The sequence below is a fragment of the Ailuropoda melanoleuca genome, chromosome 6 (assembly GCF_002007445.2).
Source record: "Ailuropoda melanoleuca isolate Jingjing chromosome 6, ASM200744v2, whole genome shotgun sequence".
Lineage (NCBI taxonomy): Eukaryota > Metazoa > Chordata > Mammalia > Carnivora > Ursidae > Ailuropoda > Ailuropoda melanoleuca.
This window is the reverse complement of record NC_048223.1, coordinates 68,409,765-68,428,866: the sequence shown is the minus strand read 5'-3', so window position 1 is coordinate 68,428,866 and position 19,102 is coordinate 68,409,765. Positions and strand designations below refer to the sequence as shown.

Below are 19,102 nucleotides of genomic sequence, written 5' to 3'. Positions count from 1 at the left end.
GGGAGGGGGGTGGGGGAATGGGACAGGCTGGTGACAGGCAGTAAGGAGGGCACGTATTGCATGGTACACTGGGTGTTATACGCAACTAATGGAGCATCGAACTTTACACCAGAATCCGGGGATGTACTGTATGGTGACTAACATAATATAATAAAAAATCATTTGAAAAAAATAATAATAAAATTAAAAAAAAAAGAAAAAAAAGAAATTCTGGTTGAGACACCTTCAGGGGACTCTCAGAAGGATCTGGAGGATAGGAAGCATCGACGTTCTCATGCAGCAGATTGGGGAGGGGCCAGAGAAATATTATTTTAAACTACTTTTGTGATCCCTTGGCAAATGTGGTTCTATCTGTGTGAATTTGTTCATTGTTATCTGCACTGTCAGTTTGGATGGCTTCAGTGGCAATCCCCTTTTATTTTCCTTAGGCCCATAAATCAGATAAATTAGCTGGTTAGAAATATGCATAAAGGGGTGCCTGGGTGGCTCAGTCGTTAAGTGTCTGCCTTCAGCTCAGGGCATGATCCCAGGGTCCTGGGATCGAGCCCTGCATCGGGCTCTTTGCTCTGCTGGGAGCCTGCTTCTTCCTCTCCCACTCCCCCTGCTTGTGTTCCCTCTCCCACTGGCTGTCTCTCTCTTTGTCAAATAAATAATAAATAAATGAAATCTTTAAAAAAAAAAGAAAAGAAACATGCATGAAGTTTAAAGTGGGTTTATTCTGAGTGGGAGGCCAAGACATCCAAAGCATTAAGTACATAAAAGTCAGTGGGAATACTACTTGAAAAATGTTGTTTGATGCTCACTTTGCTTTGTTTTGTTTCCCAAGGGTATACCTGATGCCTGCTATGGTACCTGCAACAAAAGACATTCTCAAAGGTATTTATTAAAAGAATTAATGAACTGGACTAACTTCTATACAAGACTGTCATTTCCATTCTTCCTAAATATTTGGTAATAGACCTTTTTTGAAAGTGGTCACAATGAACTGGCAGTCATATTAAAATCTTGGAACGCAGGGCGCCTGGGTGGCTCAGTTATTAAGCATCTGCGTTCGGCTCAGGTCATTATCCCAGGGTCCTAGGATCGATCCCCATGTCGGGCTCCCTAGCTCAGTGAGCCTGCTTTTTCCTCTCCCTCTGCCTGCTGGTCCCCCTGCTGTGCTCTCTCTCTGTCAAACAAGTAAATAAAATCTTTAAAAAGAAATAATAACTAAATCTTGGAATGCTTTATGTACGATATATTTTTTGTGACTTGAGAAATGTGAATATTTTAATTTAATATACAATATTTATAAGAAAAAGTTTCCTCAAATGAAATCTTAAAATCATTTAAATATCAAAATGAATTTATATTCCAAGAATATATACTCTTATAATTAGGCAAGTTCTTTTGGAGATTCTGGAATCATCTGTGATACAAAACCATAGTGTCTAAAATTACATTCTAGTTTATATAGTACATGGATCAGATTAGCTTATTTAACAAGCCAGCACCTGCTTTATTATTACTCAAAATCCATAAGGCTTTTACAAAGCCTTAGCATTTCAGAAACCCAGACAGTCATGTGATGGTGTTCTTAGCTTTACTCTCTCAAAGGAATTAGAGGATATTTTAAGCCTGAGTGAATACAGTAAAATGAATACACCCATAGGCTAAATTTACTATCAAAAGACCATGCTCCATTTAACAGGTATGCATTTACCTACTCTTGACTGCACAAAAAAAGGAGGCCTCATTTCATGATCTTTTAACATTTTTTAAGAAAACAAGTTTTTATGATTTATATCCTTAGACAATGAAATTGACTGAAATCCCCAAACAAATAAAGCAAACAAAAAGCTAACAGCAACTGTGAAACAATCCTGCTGATTTCCATCACAGAAATTGAGAGCAGTTCACAGCCCCGGATATATAGGGGAATCTCATGATCTCATGGAAGGAGGCACATTGCTGTAGATTTATGAGTCATGGTAATAGCAGTAATGGCATATTAGTTAAAAAATACTGGGGTGCCTGGGTGGCTCAGTCAGTTGAGCATCTGGCTCTTGATCTCAGCGCAGGTCTGGATGTCAGGGTCATAAGTTCAAGCCCTGTGTTGGGCTCCACGTTGGGTGTGGAGACTATTAAAAGAAAAAAAATTTTTTTTCTTAAATTGAATCTTTATATAACTTAGTCTCTCTATGCTAGGACTAGTGCGATATTATAACAACAGTGATAGTAACAGTAATGTATGTTAAAAGATGTAAGTGTATAATTATACTTGCATGATGAAAAGAAAAATTATGTGATATATTAATTTGATAAATATTACTCAGGCCTTTTAGAAACAAAGCCCTTTCCCATGAAATAGGCATAAACGTGATGTCAAGGTGTTCCTACCACCAAGATGCTTTCATGGGAGGGATTAGTAAAAGAAGACATTAAAGGATAAGAATTGGTGATAACCAGCATAATGTCTGCTCCACCATGTAACTACTAATATTTTATTATATATATTATTTATTTGCCTTGTATAAATGAAATTTCTTCCCTTCCAAAGGAAAGCCTTCCCTAATTAACTCCTCCCCCTCTAAAGGTCATATATAATCTTTGTGCGCCATCCTTTTTCTTTGTAGCATATCTGGGCAATGGTTTATGTAACATGTACCCACTGCTTAGACTGTAACAACCAACAGGGGCAGAAACCATCGTGTTCACCATCATATTGCTGGCACCTAGCACCCCGGGTCTGGTAAAGCAAGAACAGAGGAAGACTTTTGCTTAATAGTTTCTTAATTCTGGAGGCTCAGTTAGTTAAGCGGCAGGCTTCGGCTCAGAAAACGATCCCAGGGTCCTGGGATTAAGTCCCACATCAGGCTCCCTGCTCAGCTGGGAGCCTGCTTCTGCCCCTCCCTCTGCTTCCCCCCTGCTCATGCGTGCTCTCTCTGTCTCAAATAAATAAATAAATAAATAAATAAATAAAATCTTAAAAAAAATTAATTTCTTAATTCTAAGGTCTGGATTGATGCAAGATTCCAACAAGTAACTCTGGACTGCAAACAGCAGTTCATAACATACAAAATAGTCTATTTTGTCAAAGTTGTTCTCAGGCTTATCAGAGATTAAACAATTTTCCAACATTTCTTAATTTCAGGTTCTTTGAATCATAAAGCAATTAATGCTGGTCTTTAAGAAAAAATGAAAAATTACATATGCCTAATGATTTTAATTATAACCACACTAAGTAAATCCAGATCATAAAATACTAAAATATGCTTCACAGGAAAAAAAAAATCTTTGCTGAGTCTGAAAAGAAATAAACACTGCTGAATTTCAGACCACCCAAAGAGAACCTTATTTTCTGACCATTATTATTCACTCAAGTCAATTCACCCAAAACATTCGTTCTACACCACATTTCAGAGACAACAGAGAGACCTTCTAATATAGAAGTTTTTAGAAACAGTATAGAGTTGAAAAGATTTCTCCCATTTCATTAACATTATGCAATAATTTGGTTACTTCATAATGATTTTTCCCCACTAAAAACAAAAAGGAACAAAATGTGAGAAATCAATAGAAAAACTCCCTTTTATCCAACCCAGATGGCTCAGTTATGGGATTTTTCCCACAGCTGTGCCAAGTTAGAAGCATGCTTGAAAATAAGCTAGTTGAAGTTCAGTCCAAAGTGAATAGAGACCATGGCTGAAAAGAGTTCTTTTTTAAAAAGGGGGCATGTGTTTGGGGTGAATACATGAGGCCAGGATTGATTTGGGCTTCCTCAACGTTGGGCTACTTCTTCCCGCACTGCCCCATTTAAGAATATCTTAACTTTCGGGGCACCTGGGTGGCACAGCGGTTGGGCGTCTGCCTTCGGCTCGGGGCGTGATCCCGGCATTGTGGGATCGAGCCCCACATCAGGCTCCTCTGCTATAAGCCTGCTTCTTCCTCTCCCACTCCCCCTGCTTGTGTTCCCTCTCTCGCCGGCTGTCTCTATCTCTGTCAAATAAATAAATAAAATCTTAAAAAAAAAACAGAATATCTTAACTTTGTACAGCTCCCCCACACTCAGATGTCTGGGGGTTGGTTATACTTTCAGATAGGGAAGCTGCTGCAATGCGGTTTACCTGCAAATCCCAGACATCACTGCCAAAGACCTCACGGATTAATTATAATGAGCCTGTAGGTTTGAAGGACTGTCATTAGAAATGGAAGCCTCTGTCACCCTACTTCCTTGGTCTTCCCCAGTGATTGTGAATCACAGAAGCCCCATATATCTCATCCCTGACCTCAGCAGTTTGAGGAACTTGAGAGAAGGTAAAAGTGCAAAAACATTTGAAAACTAGGTGATAATTAATTTAAAAGGAGTGTTGGAAAGAAGATGTAAAAAGCAGGATCTGCTTATGGGAACTGTTCCCGGGAACAGAATTTAGGAAGGAATGACCTCTTAGTCCAAAATAACTCTCTCCATCTATACCGGCTGAGAATTCACAGTTCACTTTTTTATACTGTTTAAAGTACTACTGATTTATTTGGGATAATAAATATTTGTGAGAAAGACAGTTCCCTTACTGAAGGCAGATGCTTAATGATTGAGCTACCCAGGTGCCCCTGAAATGTGCTACTTTTAACACTAAATTGTCACTCTACCAATACATACATACATACATACACAAACAAATAAATAAATTGTCACTCTTCCTTCTTCTTTCCCTAAGTGTTCCCAAAGTCTTGGCCCACCACGTTTCCCATGTGAGGTATTCCAAGGACTGGCACCATTCCTTGAGCACTGAGGTACCACTGTTCCACCTATTTTCACACAGACAATCCCATCTTGCTATTTCCACAAGTGAACTAACCTAGCTATTACAGGATATACAGATGACAGGGAAGACTACAATGGACATAGAACATGAAAAATTTCATTCTTTAGGTAAGATACACTCTTTTATATACAACTTGTAGTTTTATATACTAGGCTCAACAGCATACTTCGAACGTACGATAATCATTCAAACAGTAAGAATCAGTCTTTATACCACATGGGATAACACGGTGTTCTTGAGAAGCAAAGACTGGTAGGAAAGAACTCCAGGAAGAATAAATCTCTGTCATGACTGAAAATGAACCTGGGATATCAAATTACTTCCCTTCAAAAGCATGTGCAATCAACCTCACCTAGAGAACTGAGGTTCACATTGAGGTGGAGAGAGACGAGTTGACAGGTCACAGGATACTTGGGGTAAGAAAGGGCTGGCTGAGCGCCAGGGTGCAGGACAGCATGAAGGCCCTGGGTAAACACAGTCAGAGGAACAAAGAGGCTGGAGTAAGATGAAGAAAGGTGGATGATTCTAAAGGGAAACTTCACTGGTGGAGAAAATTTTGTGTATGGCCAGCTCTACAACACGGGAACTAGGAGAAAGTCTAACTCAGTATCCTTACCCGTATTGTGTTGTATGGTTAATTTTGTTGAAGTGTTATTTTTCTACAAGATGTTCCAAGTTGTTAATTAGTCCATTTACATACAGATGTTTCTAAAACAAACTATTTGCTATTTGGTGTCCATCTGTATACATAAATTTATATTAAAAAAGTACAATGTGGTAAAAACTATTCACTTTTCACAATAACATACGATACTTAATTATTTTCACCTTGGCTATAGGTAAAAATTACTTGGGGATTAAAAAAACATTTAGGGGCACCTGGGTGGCTCAGTCAGTTGAGTGTCCGACTCTTAATCTTAGCTCAGGTCTTGATCTCAGGGTCATGAGCTCAAGCCCAGCATGGAGCCTACCTAAAATAATAATAATAATAATAATAATAATAATAATAAAGGATATAACATAATAAAACTGAAGTTAGATCTTCATTTACAAGATGCCTATCAGAAACCTTTGAAAATTAATACAATATTTAAAATAAAACTACTCAACTCCATCTACTTTTGTGACTTTTCAAGATCTTTTCCCCATTTTACCTACAGAATTTGGAACTGTGGTTTTAGAAAAAAGGAATCATTCTATATTTAATCTGATAGCCAAGACACACCTATCAGAATGGCGAATATCAACAACACAAGAAACAACAAGTGTTGGTGAGGATGTGGAGAAAGAGGAACCCTCTTGCACTGTGGTGGGAATGCAAACTGGTGCAGCCACTGGGGAAAACAGTATGGAGGTTCCTCAAAAAGTTAAAAACAGAACTACCCTATGATCCAGCAATTGCACTACTAGGTATTTACCCAAAGACTACAAAAACACTAAATCCAAGGGATACGTGCACTCTGATGTTTACAACAGCATTATCTACAATAGCCAAATTATGGAAACAGTCCAAGTGTTCATCAATTGATGAATGGATAAAGATGTGGGGGTGTGTGTGTGTGTAATGGAATATTACTCAGCCATCAAAAAGAATGAAATCTTGCCATTTGCAATGACATGGATGGAGCTAGAGAGTATTAATGCTAAGCGAAATAAGTCAACCAAAGACAAATACCATATGATTTCACTCATATGTGGAATTTAAGAAACAAAACAAATGAACAAAGGGGGGAGGAAAAAGAAAGAGGCAAACCAAGAAACAGACTCTGAACTACAGAGAACAAACTGAGGGTTGCTGGAGGGGAGGTGGGTAGGGGGATGGGTGAAATAGGTGATGGAGATTAAGGAGGGAACTTGTGATGAGCACTGGGTGTTGTATGTAAGTGCTGAATCACTATATTGTACACCTGAAGCGAATATTACGCTGCATGTTAACTGCAACTTATATAAAAAATTAAAAAAACACAAAAGATGCCTGTTGGAAATCTTTGTAAATTAATACAATACTTTAAAATAAAACTACTCAACTCAATTTATTTTTGTGACTTTTCAGGACCTTTTGAAGATTGTTTTTCTCATTTTACCTACAGAGTTTGGACCTGTGGTTTAAAAAAAGAATCAGTCTATATTCTGACAGCCAAGAGATAGACAAAATTTCATATATTTGTATAACATAATTCAATATATTTTTTGTAATTTTTCAAAAAAATTCATCTTTTTACATTTCTATTTTATTTCTGAAGTAACATCTCTCATGAGCTTTTATTTTTATTTTTTAAAGATTTATTTATTTGAGAGAGACAGAGAGCAAGCTGTCTCCAACAAGGGAGGGTGGTGGCAGTAAGTGTTTTGGTTGCTGTAGCCTTTCTGATTTTCAGCTGTCCCATCACTGGGGGTTGGGGTGGAGGTGGCTAGGCTTCTCTCCAATTTACTACTTAACAACATTTCCTTTAATGGAAACAACCGTTTCTATCCCTGTTTTTAAAAATCTATTTCCATTGGCACTACAATTGGTCAAATTCTTCTTAGATATTAGCAAAAGCCCAAGTTAGCCTATTAGGTTTAAATGTTACTGTGAGAATTTTTTTTTCTTTGTGTATGTTTTCCAAAGCATTTGCACTGGAAGCTAGAAAAGGACAAGATAGCTGTGGTTGGCTAGCTGTATCTTAGTGTGAAAACTGTAGGAATGCTTTTGTTGACTTCATAAAGGTCAAGGGGTACTGTAATTCACATTCAAAAATTTTAGAAGGAACTGTGCTAGACATTCATTTAACACACACTCCAATTATATAAACTTATTTAAATTTAACACTTGTTTTCTAAAGTGGATTCATTGTAATGGCCATGAGATGATCATGAAGAAACCGGTTTTAGAAAACATAAGGAAGAGTATACACCACTTAATTATAAGAGCATCAATTCCTTCAGCAGTGAAATCACATACTGATATATATTTAATATATAATAAGTAAATTGGGATATCAAAAATTAGGTTTATAAAAGAATATTCATCACCTAAAGTAAATATAAGTAGATTTATTTCATTAAAAGATAATGAACTGTCCCAAGTGATTTTATTTAATTGTTCTAAGTGAGAATTGTGATTTTTATTTATCAGTAATTGATTTACAAACCAAATAACTCAAGACAAGATGGATACACAAGTATTCACTGTATGTCAGTTAAAATTAACTTTTAAAATGATTGTCAAAGATCTAAAAAATGGTATCTATTACTACTTTTAACCTATCTTCTATGTGAACACATTTTAAAAACCAATGTTAATGATAAAAAAAAGTCTTATTCGATATCACAGCATATTTCAACCAGAAGTATTCCACTCACCAAGTCAATTTGGGAATCTGGGTAAAGATGATAAACTGAATATACACATTTAATTGCATCCTTACCACAAATCTCATTAAAACAACAGTAAACGTGATTTTTAAAAAAGATATTAAGTCCAGAAGAATATAGAATAAAGCGTCGACATTTTTGGAGGAAGGAAGTGGATGAGTAGCAACTGACTTAGGGGGCCTGAAAAAACTGAATATTAAGCTGACAGTGGGAAAAATTGAGAAGCAATCCAACATGACACCACAGAGCTGGTGACACAATTCTTGGCCGCAAGGGCAAAAGACAGGAAGAATGGCTGTTAAGTCTGCCTAAGGAGCAGGCAGGCCCCCAGATGCCCTCCCACTCTAGTGGTTTGGTGATGTGCCTCCTTCCTCCCAGAAGAACCCTGTGGGTGATTCTCTGGGAAGAGTGAGTCAGAGGAGCTCCGGATTTGCAAATCTCTGGCACAGTTGAGAGTAGGAATTAAGTTACAGTTTATAAATTAAATATTGAGAGCCCCAACCCTTATTCTCTCATTGGAATACTAGCAACCAAGTAGCTTTCAAAATGGAAGAATCTTCTCTGAAGAATCTGACTTGCATGAGAGAAAATACCAAAAGATATTGACAAATTTCCAAGGAAATAGTTGTTATGTTTGAACTGTTTCCCTCAGATATATTTTTAATTTTAATTTTTAAAAAATATTTTACTTATTTATTTGACAGAGAAAGACAGCGAGAGAGGGAACACAAGCAAGAGGAGTGTGAGAGGGAGAAGCAGGCTTCCTGCCGAGCAGGGAGCCTGGGATCATGACCTGAGCCGAAGGCAGAAGCTTAACGACTGAGCCACCCAGGCGCCCTCCCTCAGATATGCTGAAGTCTGTTATGGACTGAATTGTGATCTCCCCAAATTCATATGTTGAAGCCATAAGCCCCAAGGTGACTGTATTTGGAGACAAGGCCTTTATGGAGGTAATTAGAATTAAATAAGGTCATAAGGGGGCCCTAATTTGATAGAACTCGTGTCCTTACAAGAGACAATCACAAGAGCTTTCTTCACTCATGCACATAGAAAAGGCCACATGAGGACACAGAGAGAAGGTGGCTGTCTACAAGCCAGGAAGAGGCGTCACCAAAAACCAATCCTGATGGAACCTTAATCCTGGACTTTCAGTCTCCACAACTGTGAGAAAATAAATTTGTGTTGTTTAAGCTCCTCAAGTGTGTGATATTTTGTGATGGCAGCCTGATCTGAATAGTACAAAGCTCTAACCCCCCAGTACCTCAGAATGTGACATCATTTGGAAACAGGGTCACTGCAGATGTCATTAGTTAAGATGAAGTCACACTAGGGTACGGTGGGCCCTGAATCTCATGTGCCTGGTTCCTTTTGAGGAGCAGAGAAGCGACTCTGGGACACAGACACAAAGGGGAGGTGACCGTGTGACTGCAGGGGCAGCGTGTGAAGTGCTGCAGCTGGAAGGTAAGGAGCACTGGGACTGGCAACCACCGGACGCTGGAAACAGCAAGAAAGGATTCTCCTCAACCAGTTTCAGAGGGAGCGTGGCCCTGTCCACATCTCAATTACGTCCTTCTTGCCTCCAGAACCGTGAGACATATTTTTTTTTTTTTAAGCCATTCAGTTTGTGGTACTTCCTCTCGGGAGCTCTGGGAACAAACATGGTTGCCTCATCAGATCACCCTACACTGAAGAGGACATTAAAGCCTCTTCACGGGCACAGGGCCTCCAGCCAGCTTGTGATCATCATCCTCCAATATGAGCAGAGGACCAAGGACCAGCCAACATTTGAGAAAATTATACATGAGAGACAGAGGCTGAAACAAACAAACAAAACAGAATTCAAAGGAGAGACTATGTAGAAAGAACCCATCTAAAACACCATCATTCATAGACTCAGGCAAAAGGGAAGCTATTTTAAACAACATAAGAATAGGACACTAGAGGAAAAGGAACATTCATAGAATGAAAAGCACTCTTAGAAATTCTACACAGAGGAGCAGGAATGAAAAGATTAACGAAAGGGTTAGAAGATGAAATTGAGAAACCCATCAAAAAAAAGAGCAAAAAAAAAAAAAAAAGAAGAAAAAAGATCAGAAAATTAGACAATCAGCCCAAATTTCTTTATAATTGAATAAATGGAATCCCAGACAGAACAACTGGTGAAAATGGAATGGAGAAAATCATTAAGAGAAATACATTTTAACCAACCAGAGCTGAAGGACAAAAGATTCCTATGTTAAAGAGACTACTGAGGATTTAGAAAAATCTATCACAATCCACTCACACCAAGGCACATACATCCCCATGAAACTGTCAACAAGGGGGCCATGAGGAAGATGCCACAAGCAGGTGAGAATCAGGATTGCTTCAGACTTCTCCACGGCAACATGAGAAGCCAAAAGGCAATGGAGAAATGCCTTCAAAATTCTGAAGGAAAATTATTTCCAATCTAGCATCAAAAAACATGCCTCTCACACAGCCTTCTTGGGAAGGATGTATTTCATTTAAATGAGGAAGTAAAATAAACAGAAGGAAAAAAGGAGATTGAGAAATCTGAGGACTGAAAAGATGAGCCAGTCTGGAATATCTGATGGATGATAATGCACTGAGAAGAAATCTATACAACTGTCGAGAGTTCGGGCCTAATGTGCAATAACCAAGAATACCACATACGTGAAAAATCAAACGAAAAACAAGACAATGAATAACACCAGGGAAAATAAACTATTGCGCAGGAAAAAAAAAATGATGATGGTAGGATACTGTAGAGACCAAATGCAAATAGCGTTTTTATAACAAAAAACACTCTACAACAGGTACTCTTATATGTCAGGTACTGATTTAAAAGCTTGATGTTCATTAACTCATAGCATTCTCACAACAACCTGAGGAGGGAGTGCTACAACAGTTCTCATTTTACAGACGAGGAAACTGAGACACAGAAAGGTGAAGTAACTTGTACGATGGCACAGCTAGTAACAGACAGGGCCGGGACGATAATCCAGCAGCCTGGTTCTAGGCTCTTTATCTCTTTAGTCTATTGCTTCTTTCTAACTTTGCCTAAATAATGCAAATATTGAATACTGATCCAACCCAAATTACACTGTACTGACCCTCTCAGGCTATGAGGGACAGGGAAATACGCATGTGTACAGTGACACTGGGTAGCTACTATTAATCATCTTTAATAGTCGTCAACTGATAAAGTCCATCTGAAAAATTAAGAAATAGCAATATAAGCCTGTCATTTAGATATGGAAACAAACACTAAAGGGTTTAGATAACAGAGCCGAAAGTAGTGGCGTCAAGACAGAAATGGGGCTGGGAAAGGTGGGGAACTGTTGTTTTTCATAATAAGATATAGAAAACTGATTTTAAAATTATAAGTAAGTACAGCTTTGATAAAAATAAAAACTAAATTAAAAGTAGATCAGAATAGTAAATAAACAGATAAGAATGTGGCTTGACAGGGGCGCCCGGGTGGCACAGCGGTTAAGCGTCTGCCTTCGGCTCAGGGCGTGATCCTGGCGTTATGGGATCGAGCCCCACATCAGGCTCCTCCACTATGAGCCTGCTTCTTCCTCTCCCACCCCCTGCTTGTGCTCCCTCTCTCACTGGCTGTCTCTATCTCTGTCGAATAAATAAATAAAATCTTAAAAAAAAAAAAGAATGTGGCTAGACAAAACTAACTTTCAAAAATCCCACCTTCATTAGCAGGTTAATCTTTACATTTCCCAAATTAAAACTCTTGAATCAAATGAGTATTTTTAATCCAAAATATGAAAAGACGGGGTATCTGGGTGGCTCAGTGGGTTAAGTATCGCCTTCGGCTCAGGTCATGATCCCAGTGTCCTGAGATCGAGCCCCAACGTTGGGCTCCCAGCTCAGGAGGGAGCCTGCTTCTCTCTCTCCCTGCTCATGCTCTCTCTCAAATACATAAATAAAATCTTTAAACAAAAATATGAAAAGATGCCTGGGGAACACTTCTTGACAGTAAAAAAATGTATGCTTTCTTTATTATATTTTTTCCTCTTCTATATCCACCCTAAAACTAGCAGACAACTTCAGATTTACCAATTGAAAAGAGCTATAAAGCTAGCACGTGGTGTATCTGTTCATTTTCTTATCACCCAAGTATTCAGGAAAAATTAGGTCACTTTCAAAACTAAGTCAATAGGGTTTTAGAGGGCTATTTCTAAGCCTTTAAAAAAGTAATCTCCCAGAGTTTTCACTGTTCTTTGTTCTTGCTCACAGTAAATCTCAGGACCAAATGTCTGATTTTGATTTTTTAAGTGCTGTCAGCCAATCTTTTTCATTGCCACGTTCTCCAACATTCTTAGAATAAGAACACGGTTTCCTAGAAAAGCTACAGCAATTACACACGACTTGGAAGTAAACACTCTATTTTCAAGTCATGAGATGGTATAAGCCTAAAAAAATTTGCAAAACCATACTAATTCTTCACTAAGTTTACATTTCAATTACTGCAAGGCTGAAAGACTTTAAGTAGGCCATATCAGCCACACTATACAGGAAATTATACCCGAGGAAAGCTCTGTTTTAAAAATAGGCAAAGGAAGAAAGGAAGGTTGCCAAAATACACAGCACTTTCCATTTGTTTTGATTTGAGCACAGCATCTGTTTTATCAGGTGCAAGCTACTATTTGCAGGCTTACGGGGAATGGTAGTAGTTAGGGCGGAAAGAAGTAAATTAATCTAAAATGTTTGCTTTCTGAAAACAATTTTGAAGTAGATATTAGTGGAATTTAGGTAATAATCAAATACCACAAAGAAACTGAGCTTTGGGATAAGTCAGACTGGATTATATACTCCTTAACCCAGCAGCATCAAAGCTGAGAAACTAGACCAATCCACTTAATTAATGTACTCTTCAACTCTTCTTCTTTTTCTTATTCTTTCTTTTAATTTTATTTATTCATTTGAGAGAGGGAGCGAGAGACAGAGCACGAGCAGGGCGGGGGAGGCAGAGGGAGAGGGAGAGGGAGAAGCAGACCCTCTGCCTAGCCGGAAGCCCAACGTGGGGCTCGGTCCCAGGACCCTGGGATCATGATCTGAGCCAAAGGCAGACGCTCAGCCATCTGAGCCACCCAGACGCCCCTTTCCTTTTCTTATTCTGAATATTCATTCACTCATTCATTCAAAAGCTACTGAGTACCTACTATATATACCATGTACTGTTCTAGGTAGGGGAACATAGCAGTTAACGAAACAAAACAACTCTCTGGAGCTGTTTCTGGAAAAACACACATACAAACAAATAGTATAGAATCTGATGATGTAAAAGGCTATTAAATATATAACAGGGAAATCTGAAGAAGGTTAATTTTGCTAAGAAAATACCATATGCAAAACAAAGCAAATGTGGGTGAGATCACTATATAGGAAAACTTGAGAACAGAGTTCTAGTAAAACTGTTATGATCAGAGTTATGATCAGATTAAGTTTAGGTGAGACTCAGCAAGAAAATAATATTCAAACATTTTGTCAAAAGTAAATTTAGATTAAATACTTAAAGAAGTGACAACACTTTCAAAACCTTCTAATTTCATTTTTAACTATTTTGATCATAGTTGATTTAGTTGTTTATGAGTCCTGCCCCTCAGTGCCCTTCTTGAAAAATATCCTTATTTTGTGGCCCTGGAAGGTCTACTTTGGAAGCACATCCACTGGCTGGTTGGATGTGAAAACTGTTTTTACTTTTTTGTGAAGCTAGAATCCTCACTTACTTTTCTAAAGGTAGCATGTAGAAGAGAAAGAATAAGACATTACAAGCAAGATATCCAATCTGGTACCATTCCTGCCATAATGATCCGTGTGACCCTGGGCAAGTTAATTTACTTCTGAGACTGTAATACTGAAATATTTTCCCCGCCTACTTTGTTTATGGATTTAGAGTTGTGAGGAACAGTGAGATATTATGGTACATGGAATAATGTCTCCCTCCCCCAAAGATGCCAATGTCCTAATTCCTAAAACCTGTGAATACGTTAGGTTACAGGGTAAAAGAGAAATCAGGCTGCAGATGGAATTCAGGGTGCCAACCAGCTGACCCTAAAATGGGGAGAGGATCCTGGCTTACTCAGGTGGATCCAACATAATCACAAGCATCCTCATAAGTGGAAGAGGGAGGCAGAAGAGAGAACTAGAGGGATGGAAATGTGAGAAGTCTCAGCTCGTTTCTGCCTTTGAAGATGATGAATAGAACCATGAGCCAAGGATGCACGCAGCCTGTAGAAGCTGGAAAAGGTAAGGGAGCAGATTTTTCCTTACAGCCTCCAGAAAGAGTACAGCCCTGTAGATCCATTTTAGATTTCTGATCTCTAGGACTGTAAGAGAATACATATGGGGTTGGTTTAAGCCAGTAAGTACCTGGTAATTTGTTACAGCAGCAATTAGAAACAATAATATATAAAAGTATTTTGAAATTGGTAGGAAATCATATAAATGCAAATTTTCTAATGTGATGTCTCAGCTTGGTCTGTCTAGCAGCCTTGATGGCAGACAACATGGTCACCAGGTCTACAGAGTTATATCATTATTTCCTTGTGAAAGGCAAATGCCTTGCTTTTTCTGTTTTGATGCCTGACCATTTTTGCTTTTAGCTTTCATTACCATTTGTGGAGAGATGATTACCATGTAACTATCAAACCAACTGCCTTTCTACCTCCCTAGTTTCTCTTCAACTACTTATTCTGATGCTCCCAAAAGAATGTTAAGAAAACTTTCCAGAGTCACAATATTATAGCAAAATTATGTACAGGTAATTCCTAATTTGTTAATAATGAGTTATTCTCTAAAAACTACAAGGCAATATGTGAAATATATACCTAACTACACACATGTACGCATACATATGTATATATATCAACACATATCAAGTTTAATAGTTTTTCCATCAGTTTGAATAAGAATGTTATTGAATTCTCTTCATAGGTTATCTTTAACTTACGAAGCAGAATTAAAATTTCAAAGTTAGACCATTCTTATTAATCCCAAATTTATAGACTAATACAGTAATAAAAATTCGATTATTTAGGGATTAAAAACACACAAACCCATGTTTTTTGTTTTTGTTAAATGATTTTTTATTATATTATGTTAGTCACCTTACAGTACATCCCCGGATTCCGATATAAAGTTCGATGCTCCATTAGTTGCGTATAACACCCAGTGTACCATGCAATACGTGCCATCCTTACCACCCATCACCAGTCTATCCCATTCCCCCACCCCCCTCCACTCTGAAGTCCTCAGACAAACCCATGTTTTTTTTTTTTTTTTTTTTTTTTTTTTTTTTTTAAAGATTTTATTTATTTATTCGACAGAGATAGAGACAGCCAGCAAGAGAGGGAACACAAGCAGGGGGAGTGGGAGAGGAAGTAGCAGGCTCATAGCTGAGGAGCCTGATGTGGGGCTCGATCCCAGAACGCCGGGATCACGCCCTGAGCCGAAGGCAGACGCTTAACCACTGTGCCACCCAGGCGCCCCAAACCCATGTTTTTAAGTCTCTAAAAGTTAACAAAGTTAAACCCATGTATAATAAGAAATAAACAAATATTTTATAATGGTTCTTAGGTCAGTCCATAAATAACGCCATCCTTCTTGCTCTTTTATCATTAACTTACACACAACAGGCCTATTTCTTTTTTTTTTTTTCCAAATTATTATACCTTCATATTTCCTACTGTTATTCCCCTTCTATTTTAGGGCATGGTATTTGTGTGCCCATTGGTAATACCTTCGTATTACTAGAGCTTCTCATATAAACTTCATTTTCAATTTATATTTAACTTTTTTCCAACAAAATCACCCAGATTTAGAGGGAAGATGAGAGAATATCATGAATACATACACAAAGACGCACACAGTTACTGCATATCCTGGGTTTATAATGCTTTATAGGTGAGATACGTGCAAAATTGAGAAACTCCACCCTGTATTTCAATTGTCGTTAATTAGATTCAGAAAAAAAGATCTCCTTTATTAACAGTATGACAAACATTCCAAATAAGAAGGAATGTATTGGCTAGTACAGCTGACCCTTGAACAACATGGGTTTGAACTGTGCAGGTCCAGTTATACATAAATTCTTTTCCAATAAATATAGTACAGTCCTATAAATGTATTTTCTCTTCCTCATGATTTTTCTTAACCTCTTTTCTCTAGCTTATTATTTATGTACTTTTTTAAAAAGAGTGGGAAAGAGAGAATCCTAAGCAGGCTCCACAACCCTGAGATCACGATCTGAGCCAAAATCAAGAGTCCGATGCCGAGCCAACTGATATGGGTAAGGCTTCTGGTCAACAGCAGGCAAATAATAACTAAGTTTCGGGGGAGTTAAAAATTATACTCAGACTTTCCACTGTGGGGGAACCCCTGTGTTATTCAAGGGTCAACTGCAGAGTCTGATTTAAGAAGAAAAAAAGACTGCAACTGTCAGTAGTGACGAGGTATCTGTATATTTAAATCAATTAAAAAGTGACAAAACAGCTATGAAAAAAGGAAAAAGGTTTGGGGTGAAAAAGAACTATGTTCTCAGTCTACCTATAAATTCACAAGCTAAAAATCAGCCCTCCCGCCTTCTTATACTGGAACTTAGACAAAATGAAAAAGAGATTGGAAACCATTTGGAAATCATATACTTATTTAAATGTCAACTGACAGTGACCTTTTTTGAAACTCCACTTTGGACTGTATTCAAAATTAGTTTATGAAGTTAATACAGTTAGTCTTTTTATTTACATAACATTTTTAACCAAAAACATTATCCCAGCTATTTCTAAAATAATGATTTTCTACTCTTGTATATCACAGATACATTAAGCTAGAATTAATCACTCATAAAACTATACTTACATATTCCTTCACGTTTTTTGTTTTCACAGCTTTGTATGAATAATATGCAGGATAAAGCATTCCAAACACCAACCTAAAAGTAAAAAGTATGAGAAGACTAATCAAATACAATGTTTTTAACCGCTTATAAAATTTTCATCAAAAAGTAGAAACTACATGGGGGGCGCCTGGGGGACGCAGTCGTTAAGCGTCTGCCTTCAGCTCAGGGTGTGATCCTGGCATTCTGGGATCGAGCCCCACATCAGGCTTCTCCACTAGGAGCCTGCTTCTCCCTCTCCCACTCCCCCCGCTTGTGTTCCCTCTCTCACTGGCTGTCTCTCTCTGTCAAATAAATAAATAAAATCTTAAAAAAAAAAAAGTAGAAACTACATGGGAAACATGTAACAGTGTAAATTTGTGTGAATGCAAATTTGTGAACAGACTAAATCCACTCAGAAAGCAAAGTAAAAAAAATATTTTTTTAATAAAGAGGATTTCAATATCCTAGGTACAGTATCTTGGGAAAAATTTGTATTTTAAAAATTGTTAAAAAAAATCTTTCTCATTGTACACCTGAAACTAATAACATTGTTAATCATACTTGAATTTAAAAGTAAAACCTCTGTCATCACAAAAAAATAGTCTATGGTTCCTTGAATATTTGGAAATTGTAGAAAATCACCAAAAATAAAAAATTGTCCCAGCCCTACCAGAGAGAACTGCAGGCAACATCTTATTGCATGCAAATCCTACTTTTTATCCACATGTAATAGTCCCCAAACCTAAATATAACACGTGCATACACACAAACACAACTTGTAATACAAAAGTGGTCCTTTATTCTATTTTGAGAAGTACTGGCTTCTAATTATAATGATGGTGCTGTCAATACTTGATATATTACAACATGCATTAAAATAGCTTTCTTTAAACATTTATAAAATGCCTAAATCATTAACAGGATTTAATTTAATGCGATCTGTTAAGATTATTTCGCCAAATGGCAGATCCAACAGATATGTACAATCACACATACAATGAAAGGACAGACCCAGAAATGGAACAACACAGTATATACAATTGATTTTTTTGAGGTAATACATCATGGAGTTTTTTGCCCTCAAATATTCTACAGTATGTATTTTTTAAAAGATTTTGTTTATTTGACAGAGAGCGAGAGAGCACAAGCAATAGAGGGAGAGGGAAAAGCAGGCTCTCTGCCCAGGAGGGAGCCTGATGTGGGGCTCAATCCCAGGGCCCTGGGATCATGACCTGAGCCAAAGGCAGATGCTTAACCAGGTGAGCCACCCAGGCGCCCCTCACAGAAGTTTTAATATACATTCCTGAATACCAGTAAACATGATTTTCTTTTCAAGTGTTTACTGGCTTTTTGATGCATATGGTGTATGATATCCTCTGTCTACTTTTCTGATTTATTTAAAAAAAATCTTTTGGAATAGTTTTAATTTTACAGAAAAGTTGGGAATACACTATAGTTACCATAAGCCCTACATGTTTCCCCTTATCTACATCTTGCATTAGTATGGTACATTTGTTGCAATTCACAAACCAATATTGATATATTATTAACTAAAGCCCATATGCTATTCAGACTTCCTTAGTTTTTACCTACCATCTTTTTTCTGACCCCAGATCCCATCCAGGATAGCATATTATATTTACCTATCCTGTCTCCTTAGGTCCTCTTGGTTTAAAAAAAAAAAAAAATTCAGGAGCACCTGGGTGGCTCAGTCATGAAGCGTCTGCCTTCGGCTCAGGGTGTGATCCCAGGGTCCTGGGATCAAGCCCCGCATCGGGCTCCCTGCTCCGCTGGGAGCCTGCTTCTTCCTCTCCACTCCCCCTGCTTGTGTTCCCTCTCTCGCTGGCTGTCTCTCTGTCAAATAAATAAATAAAATCTTAAAAAAATTCTCAGACTTCCCTTGGGAAAGGATTTTGACAGTTTTGAGTATTGATGAAGAATATCAGAGGAGATCCCTTTACTGGAATTTGTCTTATGTTTTTCTCATGATTAAACTGAGGTATGGATTTTTGGGAGGAGGACCTCAGGAGGTATTATACACCCA

General features: G+C 37.8%; 1 protein-coding gene across 1 annotated transcript in view; it reads right to left on the bottom strand.

Annotated features, from left to right (window-relative positions):
* REEP3 (receptor accessory protein 3) overlaps positions 1-18,791 on the bottom strand; it is a 53,153-nt gene extending 34,362 nt beyond the window's left edge. Inside the window, exons 1-2 of the mRNA XM_034662586.1 lie at positions 18,758-18,791; positions 17,040-17,112 (exon numbers count right to left, since the gene is read on the bottom strand). Coding sequence (XP_034518477.1) covers positions 17,040-17,112; positions 18,758-18,774 — 90 coding nt within the window. The 5' untranslated portion in view covers positions 18,775-18,791. The remainder of the gene's footprint in view (positions 1-17,039; positions 17,113-18,757) is intronic.
* Positions 18,792-19,102: the final 311 nt, after the last annotated feature.